Source organism: Trachemys scripta, chromosome 7 (genome assembly GCF_013100865.1).
Source record: "Trachemys scripta elegans isolate TJP31775 chromosome 7, CAS_Tse_1.0, whole genome shotgun sequence".
In the NCBI taxonomy this organism is placed as follows: Eukaryota; Metazoa; Chordata; order Testudines; family Emydidae; genus Trachemys; species Trachemys scripta.
Window position 1 is genome coordinate 24935737 of NC_048304.1, and position 20713 is coordinate 24956449.

Consider the following 20713-nt stretch of genomic DNA (forward strand, 5'->3'; position numbering starts at 1 on the left):
CTCTACTATTAGAACCTGAACTATCAGAATTTAAGTAAAGTCTACTCTGTTGCATATTGTTTGCCATCATTGGAGATTATGTCTATTCTAGAATATCTTGGTTTCCCTCCTCTAAAGAGGCTGCTTAAAAGTATGTCTCACAAACCTTTTCATTCTCTCTTCTTTTTGACAGCCGACTGTATCTGTTAATGGCAGTATCATGATCTAAATAATAAAATATTTAATATCTTATAGTCATTTAATAAATTAAGCAAAGTATAACATAGAGAAGATACAGTAATAGACAATATTTAAATTCAATGAAACAAAATAAAACCACTTAGATTTTTAATGGTTTCTTTCACTGACACTTGGAACACAAAGCTCTCCAAAATTAATACCTCAATCTTTTAAAAAATGAAATCTCATGAATAATTTTTGTTCTCTTGACTATCGTTCCACTACCCTAGCTACCTAAGCTGGATACAAATTCTAAACAGTTATGCAAGTATCCTCACAAAAATTAGAAACAGAAACTGTCAGGAAAACTTTCCCTAAATACCTATTATTCTTTGAAGTGGTCAAGCCACAGTTTCTGAAATGGAGAAGCACTTTTATTAATAAAATCATCTGCATATTCTGTTCTATAAAGAAACAGATTCCATCTAAAGCTTGTCCCCTTTATTAACATATACGAAAAGGCTTAACATTAAAGAAACTGACTAAATAGTGCCTTCTCTCCTCTCCAACAAATACCAGTTACATTTTTAAACCAACATTACCACACCTAACACAGAAAAATAAATACGAAATAGCAATTTTAGGGAACTAAACTTCCATTAATTATACCAATCCCTATTTCACAGAGCACAGAAATTCATAAACCAACTGAGACCTAAACAATAATACACTTCAACAACAAGGAGTCCGGTGGTATACAGACTAACACGGCTACCCCGATACTTAACAATACACTTTGTCATTCTATTTTTACTATATTTAGTGTTTTGTTTCCATCAGTTAGTAGTAACTGCATTAATTTTCAGTTACATTTTCACTAAGGTATTATAAGTAAGTTGTCACAGGCTGAGTGGCCCTTTAAAAGGAGTCAGGCCCAACTTTGCCTGTGACAGAACAGCTACTCTCCCAGCTGATCCTAATCATCTAGGAATCAGATAGCCCTGCTCAATTATTAGACCTAGCCAGGAAGGGGTCATAGAATGACTACAAAGGGCAAGAGAGCTCAGTTGGAGGGGAAAGCTGCAGAAGGGCAGTTGGGCTCCTCCGGTAAACCCTGGAGAAGGGTAATCCCCAGGTAAATAGGTTGAAGAAAGATTGAAGATTACAGGACGGAAGCTGCTCCTGTGCCTGGCCCTGGAAAATAGGAGACTCCCAGAGGGGAAAAAAAGCCCTGAAAGTCAATGCTTTGTAGGAGAGCAAAAAAGAAATGAGACCTGGGCCCAGGAGAAGCAGAAGATCCTTTTGTTTATGTGGCACTCAGAACTATTGTCTAAGTTTGTTACTAATACCTTGCCAGGAGGTGCTGGGAGAGATTACTAACTGTGAGTTTCCTGGGAAGTGTGGGGGACTGAGGCAGGGCGAGTAGAACCAGGGCAGGGCTATGGAGGCTCACCTTGCCACATGAAATTAGTTTGTTTGGACTCCAATTTTCCATAAACTTTTGAGACTCAAGCCTGGGATTTTCAAAGAAAGCTAGGAAAGTTATGTGCATTGAAAATCCCTTTTAAATCCCCACCCTCCCTCCTGATTTTATATTCTGTCATACAAATATTCACAGGAAAATTAAACTTTTAAGGTGTACTTACCATTACTGGCAATTTGGAAAACTTCTTTTAAAGTCAATATCTCTGCAAATAATATTATATTTGAATAAGAGACCAATATCAGAAGAAACTATAACATTATTATAATGTGAATATTTGATAGTGTTTTAGTTTTCTTTTTAAAAGATTGAAGAAAAGTGGCCTCTATCTCTGGATCCATGAGAACTTCAAGTACTTCCACAGCCAGGTAATTGGTGTAAACAGAAAGTGTTTGTAGAGTACATAAAGATGTGAAATATAATTTCAGTTGCAGGTTATGCACTTTTGTAATGAGCACATTTTCAGCTGTGAGTATGGCATCAGGAACTATCTTTGATAACCACTACATAGTTAATGGCCACCCTTGAGAACTATGAAAAGTAATTTTAGACTTGACTGGAGAAATACCATTGCTTCCTTGTTCTGAAAAATAACATTGTCTACTTTGTTCCATAATCACTTCTGCAACCTGGCATTGCACCTACAGAAAAGGAAAATAATCTTTTCTGAAATCCATAAAGAGTTATCTGGATTATGGCAGAGCCATTGTTTTTCCTTCAGTGTAGTGTCTACATTATTAGTATGGAAGGTCTTACGTTAGGAATTTTAATTAGTGTTTTGTTTTTTTTAAATTCACTGTATTTTACATACTTGAAACCAGCTTTCAATAGTCTAGTAAATTTAGTATGCAAATAAAATCTGCCATAATTACCAACTTCACATTATTAAAGAAGTGCATCTTATTTTGTTTAATATAAAAGAAAGTGCTCACAAACTATAAGCATTTGCTAAAGCCAACTATTTCACCAGCAGTGTCAGAGAAACCACCTTACAAATCCAGACCTATTATACTGTTGAGCTACAGCTACAACCTACAAATTATTTAGATCTTTTAACTGAAACCTGATTTTTTTTTTTTTACTGGGATCACCTATGTGAAAGGCTATTGCAAAAAACTAGATCTTGAACAGGACTGTTTATTGGCAGAAAGAAATTAACATGTTTGTTGACATGACATGGGGTTAATTCCTTTAAACATGAACAAAGTTTTGTAAAATATCTGTTTAGTATTTCTAATGTCAATTATTTACACAAAAAATATACAAGTTTGAGACAGCTGGAGTATATTCAGGTGTAAATTAAGTGATGTAGTCTGTAATTAGGTAGAGCAAGAGCTATGGATAAAAACCACTATTTGAACCAGTTTGACTACTCTACCTTTTAGATCCCTTTCTTTAAACTGAGTAATGGGAAACATCATGGCATCAGCTAGTTGAGTTGAAAGTACTGCATGACAAGAGCTGAGCTGTAAGGGGAAAAAAAACAAGAGAGCAAATAGTCAGCTATGTAAGTAGTTTTTGGAAAATATTACTAATTCCAGTTCTGCTTGGCTTTAATAGCATCCATGAGCAAAGTTGCTTTGGTATAAATTTCGCTTACAGATGACAAGCAAGTCTTTAAAATATCTTTCCTGAGCTTCAGCCATGTTTGCAAACTACTTCAAGCTAAAAAAGGATATTCAATACAGAGTTTTAATTTTAAATGTATGTGTTAAAAAGTAACTAAGTCCCTCTCAGCCTTGCAGCTAACAGCATGAAGTACATGTTGCAGTAACAGAAGGATTTTTTTATTCAACTTTTGTAGGTCACCTTTAGGAGAACTTAAGGTTACACACTGTAGATAGCTATAAAAAAATATAGTCTTTGTATCTATGTGGAGGAATGCCAAAGCACACTGAGATCCTGCAGATGTGTGTTATAATAAAATAGGCCAGTATGGAAAAGACTTAATTATGTTCGGACACTGAATGAAGCATATAGCTTTTTAGCTGATAATTGTACCCCTTTCTTGAAAACTTGTCCTCTCTTGGTTTTCAATAGAGCTGGGAAGGATAGCTCAGTGGCTTGAGCACTGGCCTGCTAAACCCAGGGTTGTAAGTTCAATCCTTGAGGGGGCCACTTAGGGATCTGGGGCAAAATCAATACTTGGTCCTGCTTGTGAAGGCAGGGGGCTGGACTCGATCTTTCGGGGTCCCTTCCAGTTCTAGGAGATAGGTATATCTCTAGATTAAAAAAAACAAACAAACACAATTTCTGTTCCATGAGAAATTTAGAAATGTCTAGTTTTTGTTTGGAACAGAACTAAGCGAATTGAAACAAAATTGACATTGTAAGTTCCAACCCTGAGGCTCCTGGTTCAACCATGGCTCGCAGGACCTGTAAGCTCCCGGTCACCAGCAGACTGATAGGGAGCCAAAAGCTTAGATGCCCTGGCAGCCAGAGCTGGAGCTGACCTGGGGGCTTTGTGCTTTTGAAAACAGTGCTTCCATCTCTGTAGCAGAAAGCCTAGAAACCCTGGGGCTAGCTGCATGTCAAGACTGCCCAGAGCCATGGACTCTGGGGTCTCCAGCCCCAAGGCAGCCTGTGTGTTGGGGCTGCCTCAGACCATGAAAGCCCAGATTCCCCAGCAGCCTTTCAGGCAAACTGTCAGGCTATTAGGCTAGGTTTTATCAGAACCTTGCCTGTTGGTCATTGGAGGACTGAATCATACGTTTCTGCAAAACATTTTTGGTCTGATGAATCTGCCTTTTCCAACAAAAGTGTGTGTGATGCTGTATGGAATATCGGTGACCATTTATAATATTATTGATACCAATATTACAAAATTGCAATTAATCTTATACAAGATATGCCATGTAAGGTATGAGTGGAAAAGTTATGATTTGCTAATAGGATAAGCTTGTTTATATGTATGTATCATCTTTGAGTTATGAATGTGTGATATATTTGATATCTCAAACTTGTGCTGTGTATCTGGGTGATACTGAGACAGATTGGCATCACATTATCCAGCCTGCTCTATGGCCAATCAAAGGCAATCAGCTGTACAATGAACCCATTGAGAGAAGCCAGGGACTATGCCTATGAGTCAGCAGGACCTGAAGGGACATGCCTGTGAACAAGGGCTTTTCCCAATGTTGCTAACTTAGCAACTTTGTCACAAGATTTAGTGACATTTTGGTTTCCCTAGTGAGAAAATATAGTGACTTTCACTGCCACTTACAGTGACATTCAGAGAAAGAAGGCACCAATATCTCTAGTCACAAAATCATTCACAAGCAGCTCAATAATGTTAATAAAATCCATTCCGTGCTCTTCTTTACTACATTCTGTTGCAAATCAAGTCAATGTCATTACATCTCAATTGAGCATGTCCTCAGAAGGAATCACATTCCAGGGCATCTTGGGCTGAAATCACTATAATCTGCAAGCAAGGAAAATAAGTTTGTGGAGGCTAATTAAATACTTTGCTAAAGCCAGGTGCACTTTGAGCAGCACATTAGCCAGGGCTTGTTTTTACCCAAATGTGTTTTCTCACCCTTCCATAGTAGGTAGCACACTCTGTGATGCAGGGAAAGATAGCTAATTAAGTGGGCGGGGGGGGGAGGGGGGAAGAAGGTAGGTGAGCCAGCGAGGAGAGCTGCATGGATGGAAGGTGGGGTGGGATGAGACAGGGCCATGTGCCCCAATGGGGTGGGGGGCACCGTGCTTCCCTGAATTAAGTCATTACTACAGGATCAAAGGTGGAGCTGGCTTGATTTCAGTTCCCTTTACTCCTTCCCCTGGCTTGGCCTGGGGTTAGCTGCTCAGCTGTTTTCAGAAATTAAACCCTGGAAGCAGGGGGGAAGGGGTCCAGCTAGCAGATTTTTGTCTTTAAATCTACTTTCTTGGCTCCCTGCGCCAAGCTCAGGTGAGGTAAATGTCCTCTCCCCCCTGCTTCTGGGCTTTCCCTTTCACTAACCTGTCAGCTCAAATCCAGGCTGGCAAGAAAGGGAGGCTCAGCTAAAATGAACCAAGCCAGCTAACCTGGGCTGCAGTGCACAGAGCACCCTTCCCAATGAACAGACAGCTGCAGTTTCCTTCCCACTGAGCAGAGGGTGCCCTCCTAATGATGACAGTGTACTGGTGTAGTTGCTTCTGCTGCGCAACAGAATGTAGTAAGAGGAGCATGAAATGGATTTTATTAACACTATTGAGCTGCTTGTGAATGATTTTGTGACTATACTCGTGTGTGTGTGTGTGTGTATGTGTATATATATAAAAATAAAAATTCTGTTGAATTCTCTGGAAATTTTGTTCAGTGACTTTTGACTCATTTTTTTGAGTACTTAAACAGCTACATCTAGCAACTTTTCAGGGTTGGTCTGGTAACTTCCTGCTTTGTGGAGTTGGCAACACTGGTTTTCCATGCGCATGTGCTCTGAGCTTGTGTTTGGGGCAAAGGATATAGAAAGGCAACTGGATCATCTCCATTTTATTTTCAATACTGCTTCTCACCTCTGGAGTAACTTCTCTACAAACTGAAGCTTTGAACAAAGGACTGAAACCCACTGGATGTGTTGCAGAGGGATTTTACAAGCAAGCAAACTCACCAATGCTGCTAAGAACCTGATATATGGATTCGGAAGTGTGTGTGTGTGTGTGTGTGTGTATCTGATTGCTTTGATCATTTAACAATTCTCTTCTCGTTCTTTTCTAATAAACCTTTGGTTTTACATACTAAAGGACTGGCTGGCAGCATGGTATTTTGGGTAAGATCCAAACTAATACTGATCTGGTAATGTGGCTGGCCCTTTGGGGATCAGAAGAACATTTTGTATAGTAAAGAGAGTTTTAAGTAACTTCTCACTTTACTGGATTTATTTGCTGATTCAGAGCCAGAGACTGGAATGCAATAAAGAGGGTTATGTGATTTTTTTTTTCTTTCAGCTTCTTGATAACCAGTGCAGTGGATCAAGAGCAGAGTTTGTGACTGGTTGGTGAATCTAACTACAGTGTTAACAACCAGTTTGGGGGTGGGGGGGGGATCATCTCTCTTTTTTGCAGCCTGCCCTGTCATTAGCATTTCCAGTGTGCAATACCCTAGGCACCTTGGGTCACACCCTGATTCATCAGAAAATTCCTGTTCAGCTGAAGTTTTCAGGACTCCATCCTCTCACGGTTCTACCTTTCCCTGATTTCTTCAGCATGTACTCATCTCATCAACAACTTTCTGTGTGGGAGTTCTACAGAGCTCTGTTCTAGGCCCATTCTTCTTCTCCCTTTATATATTTTCACTCTCTTGGTTATCTCATGGGCTAATATGACTTCAGTTATTATGCTAATGACTCCCAAATCTACCTCTCCAATTTTGATCTGACTTCCATCATCCAATCCCACATCATAGCCTCTCTGTCTCTTCCTCAACATAAACTTAACATGGCTAAAAGAGAATTCTTTAATCATCCCTCCCAAGTTCTTTCCATCCCCCTCCCCCCCCCATTTTCTGTCAATGTTGACAACGCCACCATCTTCTCTACAGCCCTGGCCTATAATCTTTGGGGTGGGTAACCTTTGACTCCTCCCTTTCTTGGTCCTAACACCCACGCCATGTCCAAATCTCATGCTTTCTTCTTTAATAACATTTTCTCTTTGTCCACCTAGCTAAAATTCTCATCAACATCTCATCATCTCCAACATTTAATACTGTAACCTACTTCACCCTTTTCTAGTCCAATAAAAGCATGTCCCTGTGATTCTCACCATATCATCCCTCTTTGAATCCCTCCACTGTCTACCATTTTACACTGCATCCAAGTGAAGCTTCTTGTTCACACCTTTAACACCTCACAATTATGACCCTACCTACTTTCTGCTCTTCTACCTTATCAAGCCACTTCTCCATTATGACAACTATGCCAAGCTTGATTGTCACTTAACCCCTCAAGCACCATTACAGTTACTGCCATGCTACTCTTGATGCATGTAGCATCTTCCCCAAACGAATGTGTAAGTCTCAACTGCCTTGTCCTCCCTCAAATCCCTCCTCAAGATCCATTGTTGTTGTGATGCCCACATAAAATAGCTAAATGATCATGGCTGGATAGAAAGCCAATAAGAGTTCCTGATAAAAGCTTTTTAAATATAGAGAAGTAAGTTATGGAACTATTAATGCACAAACCTTATATTAAGTGTGTAAAATTACTGTTACCCTTTTCTTCCCTATCCCTTCCAATTTCCTTCCTATTATGTTTTTACATTCACTTGCTTCATCGTGTCTTAAATTGGTCTGCACTGGTTTGACCAAGAATGGCATCTTCAAATGTCTAGTACAATGGGTCCCCTATTTTAACTGCAGTTTTGAGGCGCTACCCCAACACTAATTATAAATGATAGTGTATATTTGAAATTGCCCTTGATTTAAAGGTTATTCACTTTGGTGTGAACAGATGTTGAAGAAAGTGGTATCAATTTATGTCCACAATTAATGCTTATACTATAAATCTGCTGCCTTATAGTTCTGTAGGGTAACAATTTTTATGGCAGATTGCTACAGAAAGTTACAGGACATAAAAAGTACATTGTTTAGAAACAATGTAATCGTACTTCACTAAACTGATTCTTTATCTTCAGGACACACAATTTTATACTGTGTCAAGGGTAAGTAATTAAAGTGTTACCATCATTAATAAATAAAAGCTACTTCTGAATGCTCATCCTAAAGAAAGCCAAGAATGACAGTCAGTTGAGAAGTCTATAGATGACTAACAAAGGTTAAAGGTAAGCCAAAACACATTCAACACTTGCCTCATCTATCACTTTTGCAAACTGTTGTAGGGTAGAGCTCATAACTTCATCATCGCCCCCTAATGGAAAACGCTATAAAAATAAAAAAGAAAATGTTGACATATCCTTGTGGATGACAGAAGAAAGCTGTAACCTAACAACATACTGGTGGTCTAATTATTTTGAAAGGAAAAATATAGGAACTTAAAATACCAGTGTTTAGAGTCAGTAACGGTAATTACCTCATAGGACATTTTGCAGAATAGCTTATTACTTTCATGTTAACAAAGAATATTTATGACAACTACATACATAGTTACCTCTTTTAAAAATCCATCAGATTAGTTCTAGTATTGGGAAAAATTCAAGCTTGACTTCTCTGGAGAATGACATTATTATTTCAGTTTTGTCAACTCTCTCAATGTTAGATTTGGTGTTTTCCTTAACCCCCCCCCCCGATCTCTGTCATGTGATTTAAAAAAAAAACCTTAAGTAAAGCAAACTTATAGCCTTCATGATTATGGAGAGAAGCTTGAAAGTAGGATCCTAAAGGTTCAAAATCCAGAATGCAAATAAAAAAATCCCAAATTTATGGCTGAAAGTGTTATACTTTAAACTAATCATGTTTTTTTGTAGGGTGATACTCTCCCTCCACATTTTTGAATGCATGAGGTTGGCAATACTGTTTTCCACCCTTTATCTTTTATTAAAAAATGTATGTAAATCCTCAAGTTTTTAATGTTAATTTTGTTTTAGGTTGTTTTGTGGTGCATTTTAAGCATTTCTCTTCTTCACAGTGGTGTCAGCAATTTTCTAAAGTATTAGAAAGTGTAAAAACAACAAACCTAGCCTTCCATCGAAATGGAAAAGTAAACCAAAAGATAAAATACAGGGCTCAATGCTGTTGAATTCTGATACTTAATTCATAGCAATTATATATAAAAACACAATGAGTTTTGCCTCAGTAAGGACTGCAAGACAGAGACTTATACCTTATATCCATTGAAAGACCATCAAAGCTGTAACTAAAAACTTAATTGAAATGAGGAAATCACATACTGGCAGGATCTAGCAAGTCAGAACCAAGCAACTCATGCTCCTATGAATCTTGTCATGGTAATTACAGTAAATATAAATTCCATGCCAGCAAATTTTGATATGCTCAATAATCTGCCTGGCATAATTTGTAATTAACATTGTTTAATTACATGCTTTATCAGATAAGTATCTAAAATGTGTACCAAATTTTCCCATTTTATTAATTGTAGCATATCTGCTCAGTGTTTTGCATCAAATATAAAATCTAAAACAAAATCTCTATCAAAAAGCCTGCTATCTTAAAAGTTGCTTTTCCTAAATAAAACCTGAAAATAATACAGTAGTGACATGAGGACATAATAACTGTGAATATTAGCTATATTGAGATACATTTTAGAGATGGCATGGGAATGTTTAAGAGCCAAGCGCTACGGGCTTTGGGCAGCCCCCATACCTCCGGACCCTGCGCCGCCGGAGCCCGGGAGGGGAAGTGCCCGGCCGGGGGCGCAGGGTCCGGAGGCATGGGGGGTGCCCGAAGTCGGTAGCGCTCAGGCAGCCCAGCTCTTAAACAGAGCCAAAGAGTCAGGGGAGGAGCAGAGCCTCCAGCCGCGGCGGCTTGAAAGTCTCTCTCTCATCAACAGAAACTGGCCCCATAAGATATTTTACCTCATCCACCTTGTCTCCCTGATTTTTAAGGACTGCCTTGAGAGTTTTGATTTTCAAACAAAGTTGTTAGCGATAAGAAAGCAAAATAACCAAAATTCACTACATTTCTAATTAGCAAAATTTTTATCATTCCAAATTTGTTGGCTTTTAAATGGTAATATTGAAAAAAATTCCACACCCATTATTACAGCTACTTTAAAAAATAAATTAAAATAGGACTTAAAGATAATTAAAATTGCAGTAAGAAATTACACATGGACATTGTTAGTAGCATTCATATTTATGGACTTTAAAATGTGGACTTGAAATGTAAAATTCCACAGTTAAGTCTCTTAATAAGAAAAACAAGCTAATGTAAATTAACATTGCAAACAAAAACACGCTACAAGTGTCACATTTTCAAAAGACTAAATCTGTATAATCAACAAATAGTAATACTTGTCATGACTTATACTATTATTACAGAACAGTAGTGGGAGACCATAAGAACCTTCATACTGCCTCAGACAAAACTCCCTTTAGCCCAGTATCCTGTCTTCTGACAGCAGCCAATGCCAGGTGCCCCAGAGAGAATGAACAGAACAGGCAATCATCAAGTGATCCATTCCCTGCCACCCACACCCAGACTCTGGCAATCAGAGGCTAGGGCCACCATCCCTGCCCATCTTGGCTAATAGCCACTGATGGACCTATCCACCATGAATTTATGTAGCTTTTTTTTGAACCCTGTTATAGTCTTGGCCTTCACAATATCCTCTGGCAAAGAGTTCCACAGGTTGACTGTGCATTGTGTGAAGAAATACTTCCTTTTGTTTTAAACCTGCTGTCTATTAATTTAACGTGGTGACCCCTAGTTCTTGTGTTATGAGAAGGAGTAAATAATACTTTCTTCACACATGTCATTTTATAGATCTCAGTCATATCCCCTTTAGTCGTCTCTTTTCCAAGCTGAAAAGTCTCAGTCTTATTAATCTCTCCTCATATGGAAGCTGTCCCATACCCCTAATCATTTTTGTTGCCCTTTCCTGAACTTTTTCCAATTCTAATATACCTTTTTTGAGATGGGGCAACCACATCTGCACACAGTATTCAAGATGTGGGCATACCATGGATTTATATAGAGGCAATATGATATTTTCTGTCTTATCTATCCCTTTCTTAATGATTCCCAACAGTCTGTAACAGCTAGGGACTAGATTAAATATTATAACTGACTTGACAAAAACAAGCTGTGAAAGTTATGATGTTGGCTCCATCCAGGGGAAGGTTTGAAACTAAAATTCCCAGCTTCACAGCAGTAAATTATGCAACAACTTGGAATCTCAACAGGGGGTGAGGAAAAAATGGAGAAAAAAAGAACTAAGTTCATATAAATGATCTTCCCACAGAAGATGGAAGGAAAGAGTATAAGGCTGACTATTTCTGATTTACAAGACTATGACAGGATGTATAAACCCCTCACTGGACAGGAGGGGGTTAAGGAACAACTCTGAGCTAAGGAAACCCCGGCTCTCCACCCCTGTAGAGTATGCTTGGTTTGGAGGCGGGGTTTAAAAGGCAGCCAGAGGCTGTTGGGCCAGAGGGAAAGGTGTGCCCTGAGAGCTCCAGGGAGAGACATGAGCTGTGCCGACACCAAGCCTGGGAACTGGAGAACCACAGCACCTGGAGACTGACCAGGGCTAGAAGCTCAGAAGGAGGTGCTCTTCAGGAATAGATAGTGGCTGGCTGGGATGCACAGGGAGATTTCCCTGGGTCACTTCCTGACTTAATACTGATGCAAGGCACCACCAGGTGAGTGAAGCCAAACCAGCCTGCCAAGGCCCTGTGTTGGAAACTGGTGGAGTAGGAAGGCCTAGACTCCAGTAGCCTGCCCTACCCCATGAGCTGCAGCCCTTAGGTAGGGTGGCTGCCCATAGAGACATTCAAAAACAACAAATTGCACTCCAGAGCCCTCTATTTCCTCACATTTCCCTTAATGGTACTACTGCGTGTGTGAAATATCACTCTTTGTTCAGTGGGGAAGAAAATTATGGGCTTCAGAATTTATAAAAACTGCTAATTTGGGGGTGGGGATTTCTCCTCCCAATCACTGGAGATTTTTGTGGCTGGGTACAGGCTCCATTCCTCCTCATTGGGTTGCTGGGGAATGGTACATCTTCAGGCCACACAATCTCTTCTTATGACTACTTGAATTAGAGCTGTCATCTAGCAAGTGCTCTCTGCTTTTGGGCTCCTGTCCCTTTAAAATGTCTCTAGATGACTGATGGACAGCCAAAGAGTTCCTTTTCTTAATATTATTCATGTTGGTGGACCTGAGCTGAGCCTAAAGACTCTGCCCCGTGAAAAAGTCACAACAAGTCTAGTTTGGCATTCTGCAGGTTCTATGGATCTTCAACACAGAATAGGAAGCAACCCCTGTAGCTGGTGAATTTCTTGTGAACCAGCAGCTGCAATGGCTTATTTTGTCTGGATCAGACCTGTGGAGTTTTGCACTTTGCTGTGTGGGAAGAAAAAAATTGTACTTTTTTTTTTTAAATGTACAAAAGCATTTATTCTGAACTATTTCAAAGGGAAACTGATGTATACTGTACCTGCTTCTCATACTCTTTTAGAAGTTTTGAAGTTAGATGGGTTGCTGCACTTAATTCATTCTGGTTTAAAAAAAAGGGAAACAGTTTAATCCTTTTTTTTCATCCAATCAATATATACTCTAGGCATTACATTTATGAAGAGGAAACATAGGAATACAGAACAAAAGGTTAAAATGGAAATCATCTCAAAATACATATAGCCAGATTTTCAGAGAAGTTGAGACCCACAACTCCCACTGAAATTAATGGGAGTGGTGGGTGCTGAGTATTTCTGAAAGTCAATGCAACAGTACATATCATGCACACTGTAGAGTTATCAGACCCATAAAAATTGGACTTGCTTTCAAATTTTCAATTGTCTTGCAATTTGCAGACAACAAAATATTTAGTTCACATCAGCCATCTTAGTTACTGAGTATTAACTACATGTGAGGATAAAAATTGTTAGAACAAACCATTCCATTAACTGGTTACAAACTTCTTAAAATAACTGTAGACAGAGACTAAGGAAAGATCTGCACAAGCAGTTTCATACACCTGAACAGCAGAAAGTGCAGAAATAAACAACAACAAAAGGAAGGTAACAAAATGAAGCAACATGCAAGTAACAAACAAGTGGGTCATGAAAAGAACCACCACCACCACCACATTCAAGTCAAGATAAAACAAAATAAGGCAAAATACAAGCTACAGGAACTAAAGTTAACAAAATTAAGTGAATACAAGAAGAAACTGTCCAAATGTATTTAGAAACTAATATTACAGCCACAATGGCAATTGTTCAGAAAAAAAATCATTTAGACATCTAAAGGTGTGTTAAGTGCAAAGAGAACACAACTCTTCCACCGGACAAATCTTGTTTCAAAACCCAGCAGGCCTTGGCAAACATGGCATTTTCCAGTTTTCATCTCTAATTTTTAACCTATAGTTTAAAAAAAATACAGTTTACCCATGTTCAAATAAATTAGTTAAAAGATGTTTTTTTATAAACTTTCTAAATGCATACAGGGAACAGCTATAATTTTACCTGTGCATCATAAATTCGACGCATGGCTTGATACAACTGGTGGATGTAACTGGAAATTGCTGCAGCATCTTCTTCAAATACACCCAGCAAAGAACGTGTCTGTCAAAAATAGACCCACAATGAATTTGTATTACTCTTTTAAAAATCAATTTAGCAAAGAATCTCATGGTATTTCAAAGACATTAAATATGATTTATTTAATGAATCAGACACTAAAACAAATTTCCTTTTCCAAGTGACAGCAGAAAGACCTCAAAACTAGTAAAAATAGGGTTTAAAAAAACATGTTTCTTCATAATTTAGAGGCTCATTTTTCTAAAGTTTACAAACATTTCAAATTCCTGTAAGTGTCTTTATATGTTTCTTACTTGATAGAAGTAGATATGTCAGAGTGAGCAGCCCCCTTTAAGTGAACTGGGCTCAGTCTCATATGTGCCTGGTTAGCCCATCTCCCAGATGACAGGACTGAGAATCTAGAGCAGGGGTAGGCAACCTATGGCACGCGTGCTGAAGGCGGCACACAAGCTGATTTTCAGTGGCACTCACACTGTCCTGGCCACTGATCTGGCGGGCTCTGCATTTTAGTTTAATTTTAAATGAAGCTTCTTAAACATTTTAAAAACCTTATTTACTTGACATACAACAGTTATATATTATAGACTTATAGAAAGAGACCTTCTAAAAATGTTAGAATGTATTACTAGCACGCAAAACTTTAAATTAGAGTGAAAAAAAAATGAAGACTCAGCACACCACTTCTGAAAGGTTGCCAACCCCTGATCTAGTATCAGGTGACAGTCATGTGAGGTGCAGGGCCACAGAATATAAGAACTCTATCAGGAAGAATTTGGGGGCAGGCTCTAGAGAATCTAGAGCCAAGAGAGAGAGACAATGGGTTGGGCTCTCCACAGCAGGCTCAAGATGTGGGATAAGCCTGGGGACAGGCCAATGAAAAAAGAAACTAAAGGGAGAGGAGTAGACTCTAGGTAGAAAGTGGTCTAGGGAAGTGAAACAAGCATTCTATGAAGTGACAATGGATTGGAGCTGTGGCCAGTCATTGCTTGCTAAGGGATCCCTAGACCAAAACCCCAAGTAGAGAGAGAACCTGAGCGCACCACCTGGAGAAGATGGTGCATACGTGCCCTAAACTTTTCAGTAGCATTACCACCAGAATGGACAGCCCGACTATCTTGCCAGAAAGGGAGACGATCTATTGCACCAGAGAATCTGGTCAGAGGCAGCAAGAAGGCATGGTGAGCCTGGACTGGGGTAGTGAAGAAGAGCTGTTTTTGTTGATCCCTGAGAGGGGAAGGACTCTCAGGTGTGGCTGGAGAGCTAAATTCTGATAGACACCAAATCACTGGGCTGCCAAAAGGAAAACTGTGAAAGACCATGTCTCCGTATCTGGGAAGGTATGCCATATTAAAATCCCATTATGCCTATGTATATTAAGCTTTGCTACATCTTTTTCTAAAAGAATTTTAAAATAAATACATCTGACGGGCACCAAAAGCATGTAACCATAATCAAAATAAACAGGCTTATCATAAACAGCTGAAAGATACACCTATAGCAAATGCTTAAATTACAAGAGAATGAATGAGACAGCTGGTAACTTGTTTGCACTGGAGTGGCAATGAATTTCCTCCAGCAAAAGGCAGATAGTGGTATGTCCACTAGCTTCAGGCCTATTTATTCCAATAGGCCAAAATCCCACATGGGGGAAGAGCAAATAACTCAGTTTGTTGTGACTCCATCTGGGGCTGTATCAGACCTTCTTCACAGAGGTAAGACGACTTTACAATAAGGTTCTTTCAAATGCCTAGACATTGCAATACACAAGCAATGCCTTACATATTTTAGCCACCCCTTGATTTTTACCAGCAGTGGCTGCACAAAGTTACTATAGCTTGCAGATAGTCTTCAGCTAAAATCCAACTGAATTTCAGCAATCTACTTAATTACTGATGAAAGTTTAAGTTTTGGAGTATAATTTTGTTGCATCTTAAAGGGCAACTACACAGCTGAATAATCTTTATACACAGAATACTTTCTGGAATATCTCCTTAGCAGACAGGAAACATTTGTGAAGCTCGCTTAAATTGAGGGCTAACAAACAAACCTCAGCAACAATGCTTTCTTGCAAAGCAGAGGTTTTTTTCCCCATGTTTCTCCTTATCAGACTTTTGCTAACAAGACAATTCAGTGACACTTGAGAAGATAAGTAAAATGCCCTATTTACACAAACATTCTTGAACCTAGCAGTGAACTACTTATATTTCTATTACATAATCCAAAAACCTACATTCCAGAAATGGTGTAACTACTTTAATATAATCTAGTTTATAATACAGATCCGGGAACTCTCTAGTTCTACAGTGGAATAAATTATCCTAAAATGTATTATGGAGATGTGCAAAGAAAGTACAGTATGTATCTTTGTTCCACAAATGCTAAGTCAGATACGCAAATCCTTTAATAAAAACATACCCCAAATGAGTAAGTAATAAGGAAAAAGCTTCCACATCATTCTTTTATTTAACCTGAAACATCCACTTGGTTGTCTGCATAGTACAACTACAAGCCTGATTAGAAGAGCATCATTCATAGCATGCAACTTTTTTCATAATTCATCTTGTTTCTAAATTCTAGAATAAGGAGAGGATGTGCAAAATCTGAAATTATGAAGTTAACCTGCTGTATCCTGACAGCCTTATACTTATGAAACTTTTAATGTTTTCTAATGGAGACAGAGGGGAAAACATAAGATAGAACCCTAAGTGCAGAATGGCAGACTCAATACCCTCAAAACAGATTAACAGCAGCAGTAGCTGACAGTTTCAAAAGGAAAGAGAATGGGGGGGAAGGGGGGAAAAGAAGAGCAGAATTTACCATTTTGAAATAAAATAATCTACCTAAATTTAGTGGTATTTCCTATTAACATGAAGACTGTTATTGCAATCAAACTCTGTGGTGCAGAGTTCAAATATTCAAGAAAGTGAAAATATATGTAGCAACTAAGTTGCACTGAAGTATGTTTATTTAAAGTTAAACATTATTACATTCATTAATTGGATTTCTATTTGTGCTGTGTTTATTACCCTGAACAAATCCACTCAGCAACAGAGTATGATAAAACATAGGCCTGTTGCTTAGAAGTTTAAAAAGCTGAAGCTCAGTTACTTTGGGTATGGAGCTTGGCTTAAACTCAAGCTTCCAGAAAAAAATCTACTGGGTAATTGGTTTTGTTTGCTCTTTGGGACAGAAACCCTGTCTTCCTGTATATGTAGAATGTGCTTACCACATTGCAGAAGCTACCGGAATACAGTAAACAGTAATCAACCTTATCTGGTGTCAAAAAAAACCCACTGTGTCTAGTGAGAGTGATTTACAGGATGCTAGATTTTTTTTTTTTTTAAGTATCATTGTACATGTCTTAAAATACTACTGCTAATGTAGAAGTCCTTTTGTAGTCTATCACCACAGTTTTTGGCTATCCTATAGCACAACAGATTTCAAAGGCAGTTCTTCAATTTGTGCAGGATCTTGCAGTAATGAACTAATGAATATGACTAATTGAACTTTAAATATTACATGTAGCACAGTTTGCTAAACTGCATAAAGAATTGATTGTGCTTTTTGATAATCTTATCTCTATCTTCCTTTTAAGATAGTCTAAAGAACACCAAGTGTTTAAAGTTTGACATTCCAGAGGCAAAAGGTAGCTTTTTCCTCATTAAAAAACACTGATAGCTTTAAGACTTAATAGAATTTGCAGTTCTATTACAAGCTAAAGTTAGGGCAAACAAATCTTATGCTTCAGATTGTAAACTGCGCTCACATATGGCTCAGGAAGGAATTTCCCTGCCTAACTTCAGCACTGCACAACTGTCTAGGTCAGTAGTTCTCAACCTCTTCAATACCATGACCTATGTTACACCAGAAAAGTTTCAGGATCCACCTAGTCATAAAGAAATGGAGTGGTCATGACATTCTGCTTGAGAAATCATTATATTTTGTGTCTTACTCCCTCTCCCTCTGAAGAATGAGATACCAAATGCTACAGTATGATCCAGTAAAACAAACTATTCCACTTTGTGGCCTTGAACTGCTATCTACTTCTGAAATAATGGAACCAGACTGTAAAATGAGACCGTAGTTGTTTTTATTTACTTAGCGATGGTCAGAAGTAGGATTCAGGACAGAGCATGGAAGAATGTAAGGAATAAAATTACTTGATCTCTAACATGTTTTGCTTCAGCCAGCATTTTCTACCCAAACTAATTGTTTTAAGTAGACACAACTTTACCCTTAAAAATAAAAAAATTAAGACCTGTGCCTTATGAAAGCGTGTAGGCAAATCTAGCAGGTAAAAAGTGCAGGCTCAATAGTGAGTAATGATCTCTATCTAACTCAAAATAGACTAGACTAGCTAAAGCCTGCCACAAAACCTCCACTGAAGGACTTTCTAGACAATCAACGTGTCTGAAAGACTGTAAAGGGATTAAACAAATTAACTGTATTTTGAATTGGTGTCTATAAATTAACAAGCCATCCTTACATACAGTGAGTATTTCCAACAGCAACTTTCTTTCCTTAAGATTAGTGCAAAAGTATATTTAACAGAAGGGGGCAAAAACGGTTTACTCTGGATGCTAAATTATCTTGCATTTGATATCTTGAGTAAAGAATCTCTGGCTCTGAATAGTCTGTGTGGAGAGCAGAGATTCATTTGTTAAAATCAGTTTAAAAAAAACTGGGATATGAAAGAAAAGACTTCACAGTGAAAGAACAGGTCAATGTTAGTTCTTTTTAGGATCAGAAGTAGTAAGCTTTTGAAGGGTCAGTCTTTCAGAGAAGACAAACCTCAGAGCTCGAACACTTGGGGTCATTAAACAACATGTGGAGCTTTTCACATGAGTAGTGGCTTAAGCCCTGGCTTCCTGGACAAATCCCAAATGGATTATATTTTGCCTACCTGAATTCCTCTACAATTTCAAGTGAATAAGGTATTTTTCTTTTGATCCTAAAATATTCAGTAGTCGTATACTTGATTAAACAACTGTTGCCTTTCAGTCCAGAGATAGCTATATTTCAATGGTGGGTGAATTGATCCTAATAGATTCTGGAAAATATTAGAACATTTTTGTATCTTTGAATAGAAAGCAGTATATAAAGTAGTAAAAATTGTAATAATTCATTTGAATAATTACTATCATGCATACCATTCTAAAAATATTTGAAGTACTTTTAAATGTAAGTTCAGAGTTATTTTAGTATTTAGAATATTAAACACAGGATTGTTCTTGGAGTTTATTTTTCCTTCCACAGCTCCTATGAGTAACAACATATTTTAAAACTTAAGTGATGATCTAGTTGTCAAAGTTCCTCTGGAAACTTCTCAGCTTTCTAGCCCACTCCCTTCTTCTGCACTTACTCTTAGATCAATACTGCTAATATGTAGCAATATAGTATGATGATTTCAAAATGTAGGGTAGTCAAACCCTTTATGGTTTTTCCCTTCACATTTTAAAAGGTCCCTATAACCATTTTATTTTAGTTAAGTATTTTAAAATATTAGTCTTTTTAATAAAAATTTCCATTTTATATAAGTAGCACTACATAACTCACCACCTTGCTAAAAATCCTAAATTAAGCTCAGAAATAGCAATATGTACACATTGTCAAATTAGAACAAATCATCCTCAGTTACACTAATAAATCAAATAGTCAGTGTCAGTCAACATTGTTCTATAAGCTGACATTGGCCAGCTGATAGTGTAATAAGAGCAATGTTCACTTAGCATGAAATATTATACATTAGTGTTATATTGTTCAATGTCAAGAAGGAGACTACAAAACAGTATCTGTTTAACTCTGGTGACAGCTGGCAGCATTTATGGATATCCTGGCCTTCTTAATATCAAGCAGCAACTGATGAACCAAACAGCAAAAAAATGAGTGAAGAAATCAGAGTAATTAAAAAGCTGTAAGTCAATCGCATGTATTTCTAGTCTAGGCACAGCTCTCAGAAACACTTCATGAATCCAAGCAGTCATAATTTTTAAAAAATAATTTTTTACAAGGTAAATTTTGGTTAAGACATAGCCACAGGATTCACATTAACAAAAACTCTTCTCAAATTGACAATGTGAAGGAGTAATATTTCAAAATAAAATGGCCTGTATTTTAAGATTAAGCTCCTAGGAACAGGAGACTCGCACATTAAGCATCACACCGCTGCAGTGCTGTTTAAGTAAGAGTAGGGCCTTTAATGTGACCGAACTAATCACTAGGCAGAGCACACCTGCAAGGTAGGGATGACGTGAGGGGGGAAACTGACACACTGAGTGACTTCCTCCCTGCCCCCCCAGCTCACACATTTACACAGTGGCAAAGTTGCGGGGGAAGCTCGGGGTCTATTTATGGCTTGACACTGCTGTGGCTCACAGCATCAGAGACCTCCCAGCCAGACTGGAAATACAAGCGGGGCGCTCCTGTCCCCTATGCCGGGGGTTGTTCCCCAGGCCCCTGGGAGTTCGCCCCGGACATCACAGTCTCGGCTTCCTGCCCCTTCACCGCACCTAGCCACCTAGCCTGCCTCCGAACATCCCCCCCGAGCTACAGAGCCCGCGGGCCCCAACCTGGGGGTACCACCGGGCGCAGAGCCCCGGGCCCCGGCTCCAACCTGCAGCAGCCCCGTCCCCGCGCAGAACCGCAGGGCCCGACCCGACTGGGCCCCTTTCCTCTCACCTGGGGACTGTCCTCCAACGTCTCCTCAATGGGGAGCTTGTCAATCCCGGGCATGGCGACGGCTGGGTCTCTACGGGCCGACGTGCCCACAAACCCTCCCGTGCTCCCAACACTGAGCCCCTCCCCCCCTTCGTCAGCACAGCCACAACCCAGCCCCGCCCCGGAAATCCCGCCCCCTCCGCCGCCTTCTCATTGCTCAACGGAGGCGTCACTCTAATTACGCGTGGGGGC

General features: G+C 38.9%; 1 protein-coding gene across 2 annotated transcripts in view; it reads right to left on the reverse strand.

Moving 5' to 3' along the window:
* Nucleotides 1-20601, reverse strand: part of APPL1 (adaptor protein, phosphotyrosine interacting with PH domain and leucine zipper 1) — a 54909-nt gene extending 34308 nt beyond the window's left edge. For both annotated transcript variants that reach the window (XM_034775297.1, XM_034775298.1), the window contains exons 1-7: nt 20483-20601; nt 13730-13828; nt 12703-12762; nt 8429-8500; nt 3021-3108; nt 1806-1847; nt 146-204 (exon numbers count right to left, since the gene is read on the reverse strand). In XM_034775297.1, coding sequence (XP_034631188.1) covers nt 146-204; nt 1806-1847; nt 3021-3108; nt 8429-8500; nt 12703-12762; nt 13730-13828; nt 20483-20536 — 474 coding nt within the window. In that variant the 5' untranslated portion in view covers nt 20537-20601. The remainder of the gene's footprint in view (nt 1-145; nt 205-1805; nt 1848-3020; nt 3109-8428; nt 8501-12702; nt 12763-13729; nt 13829-20482) is intronic.
* Nucleotides 20602-20713: the final 112 nt, after the last annotated feature.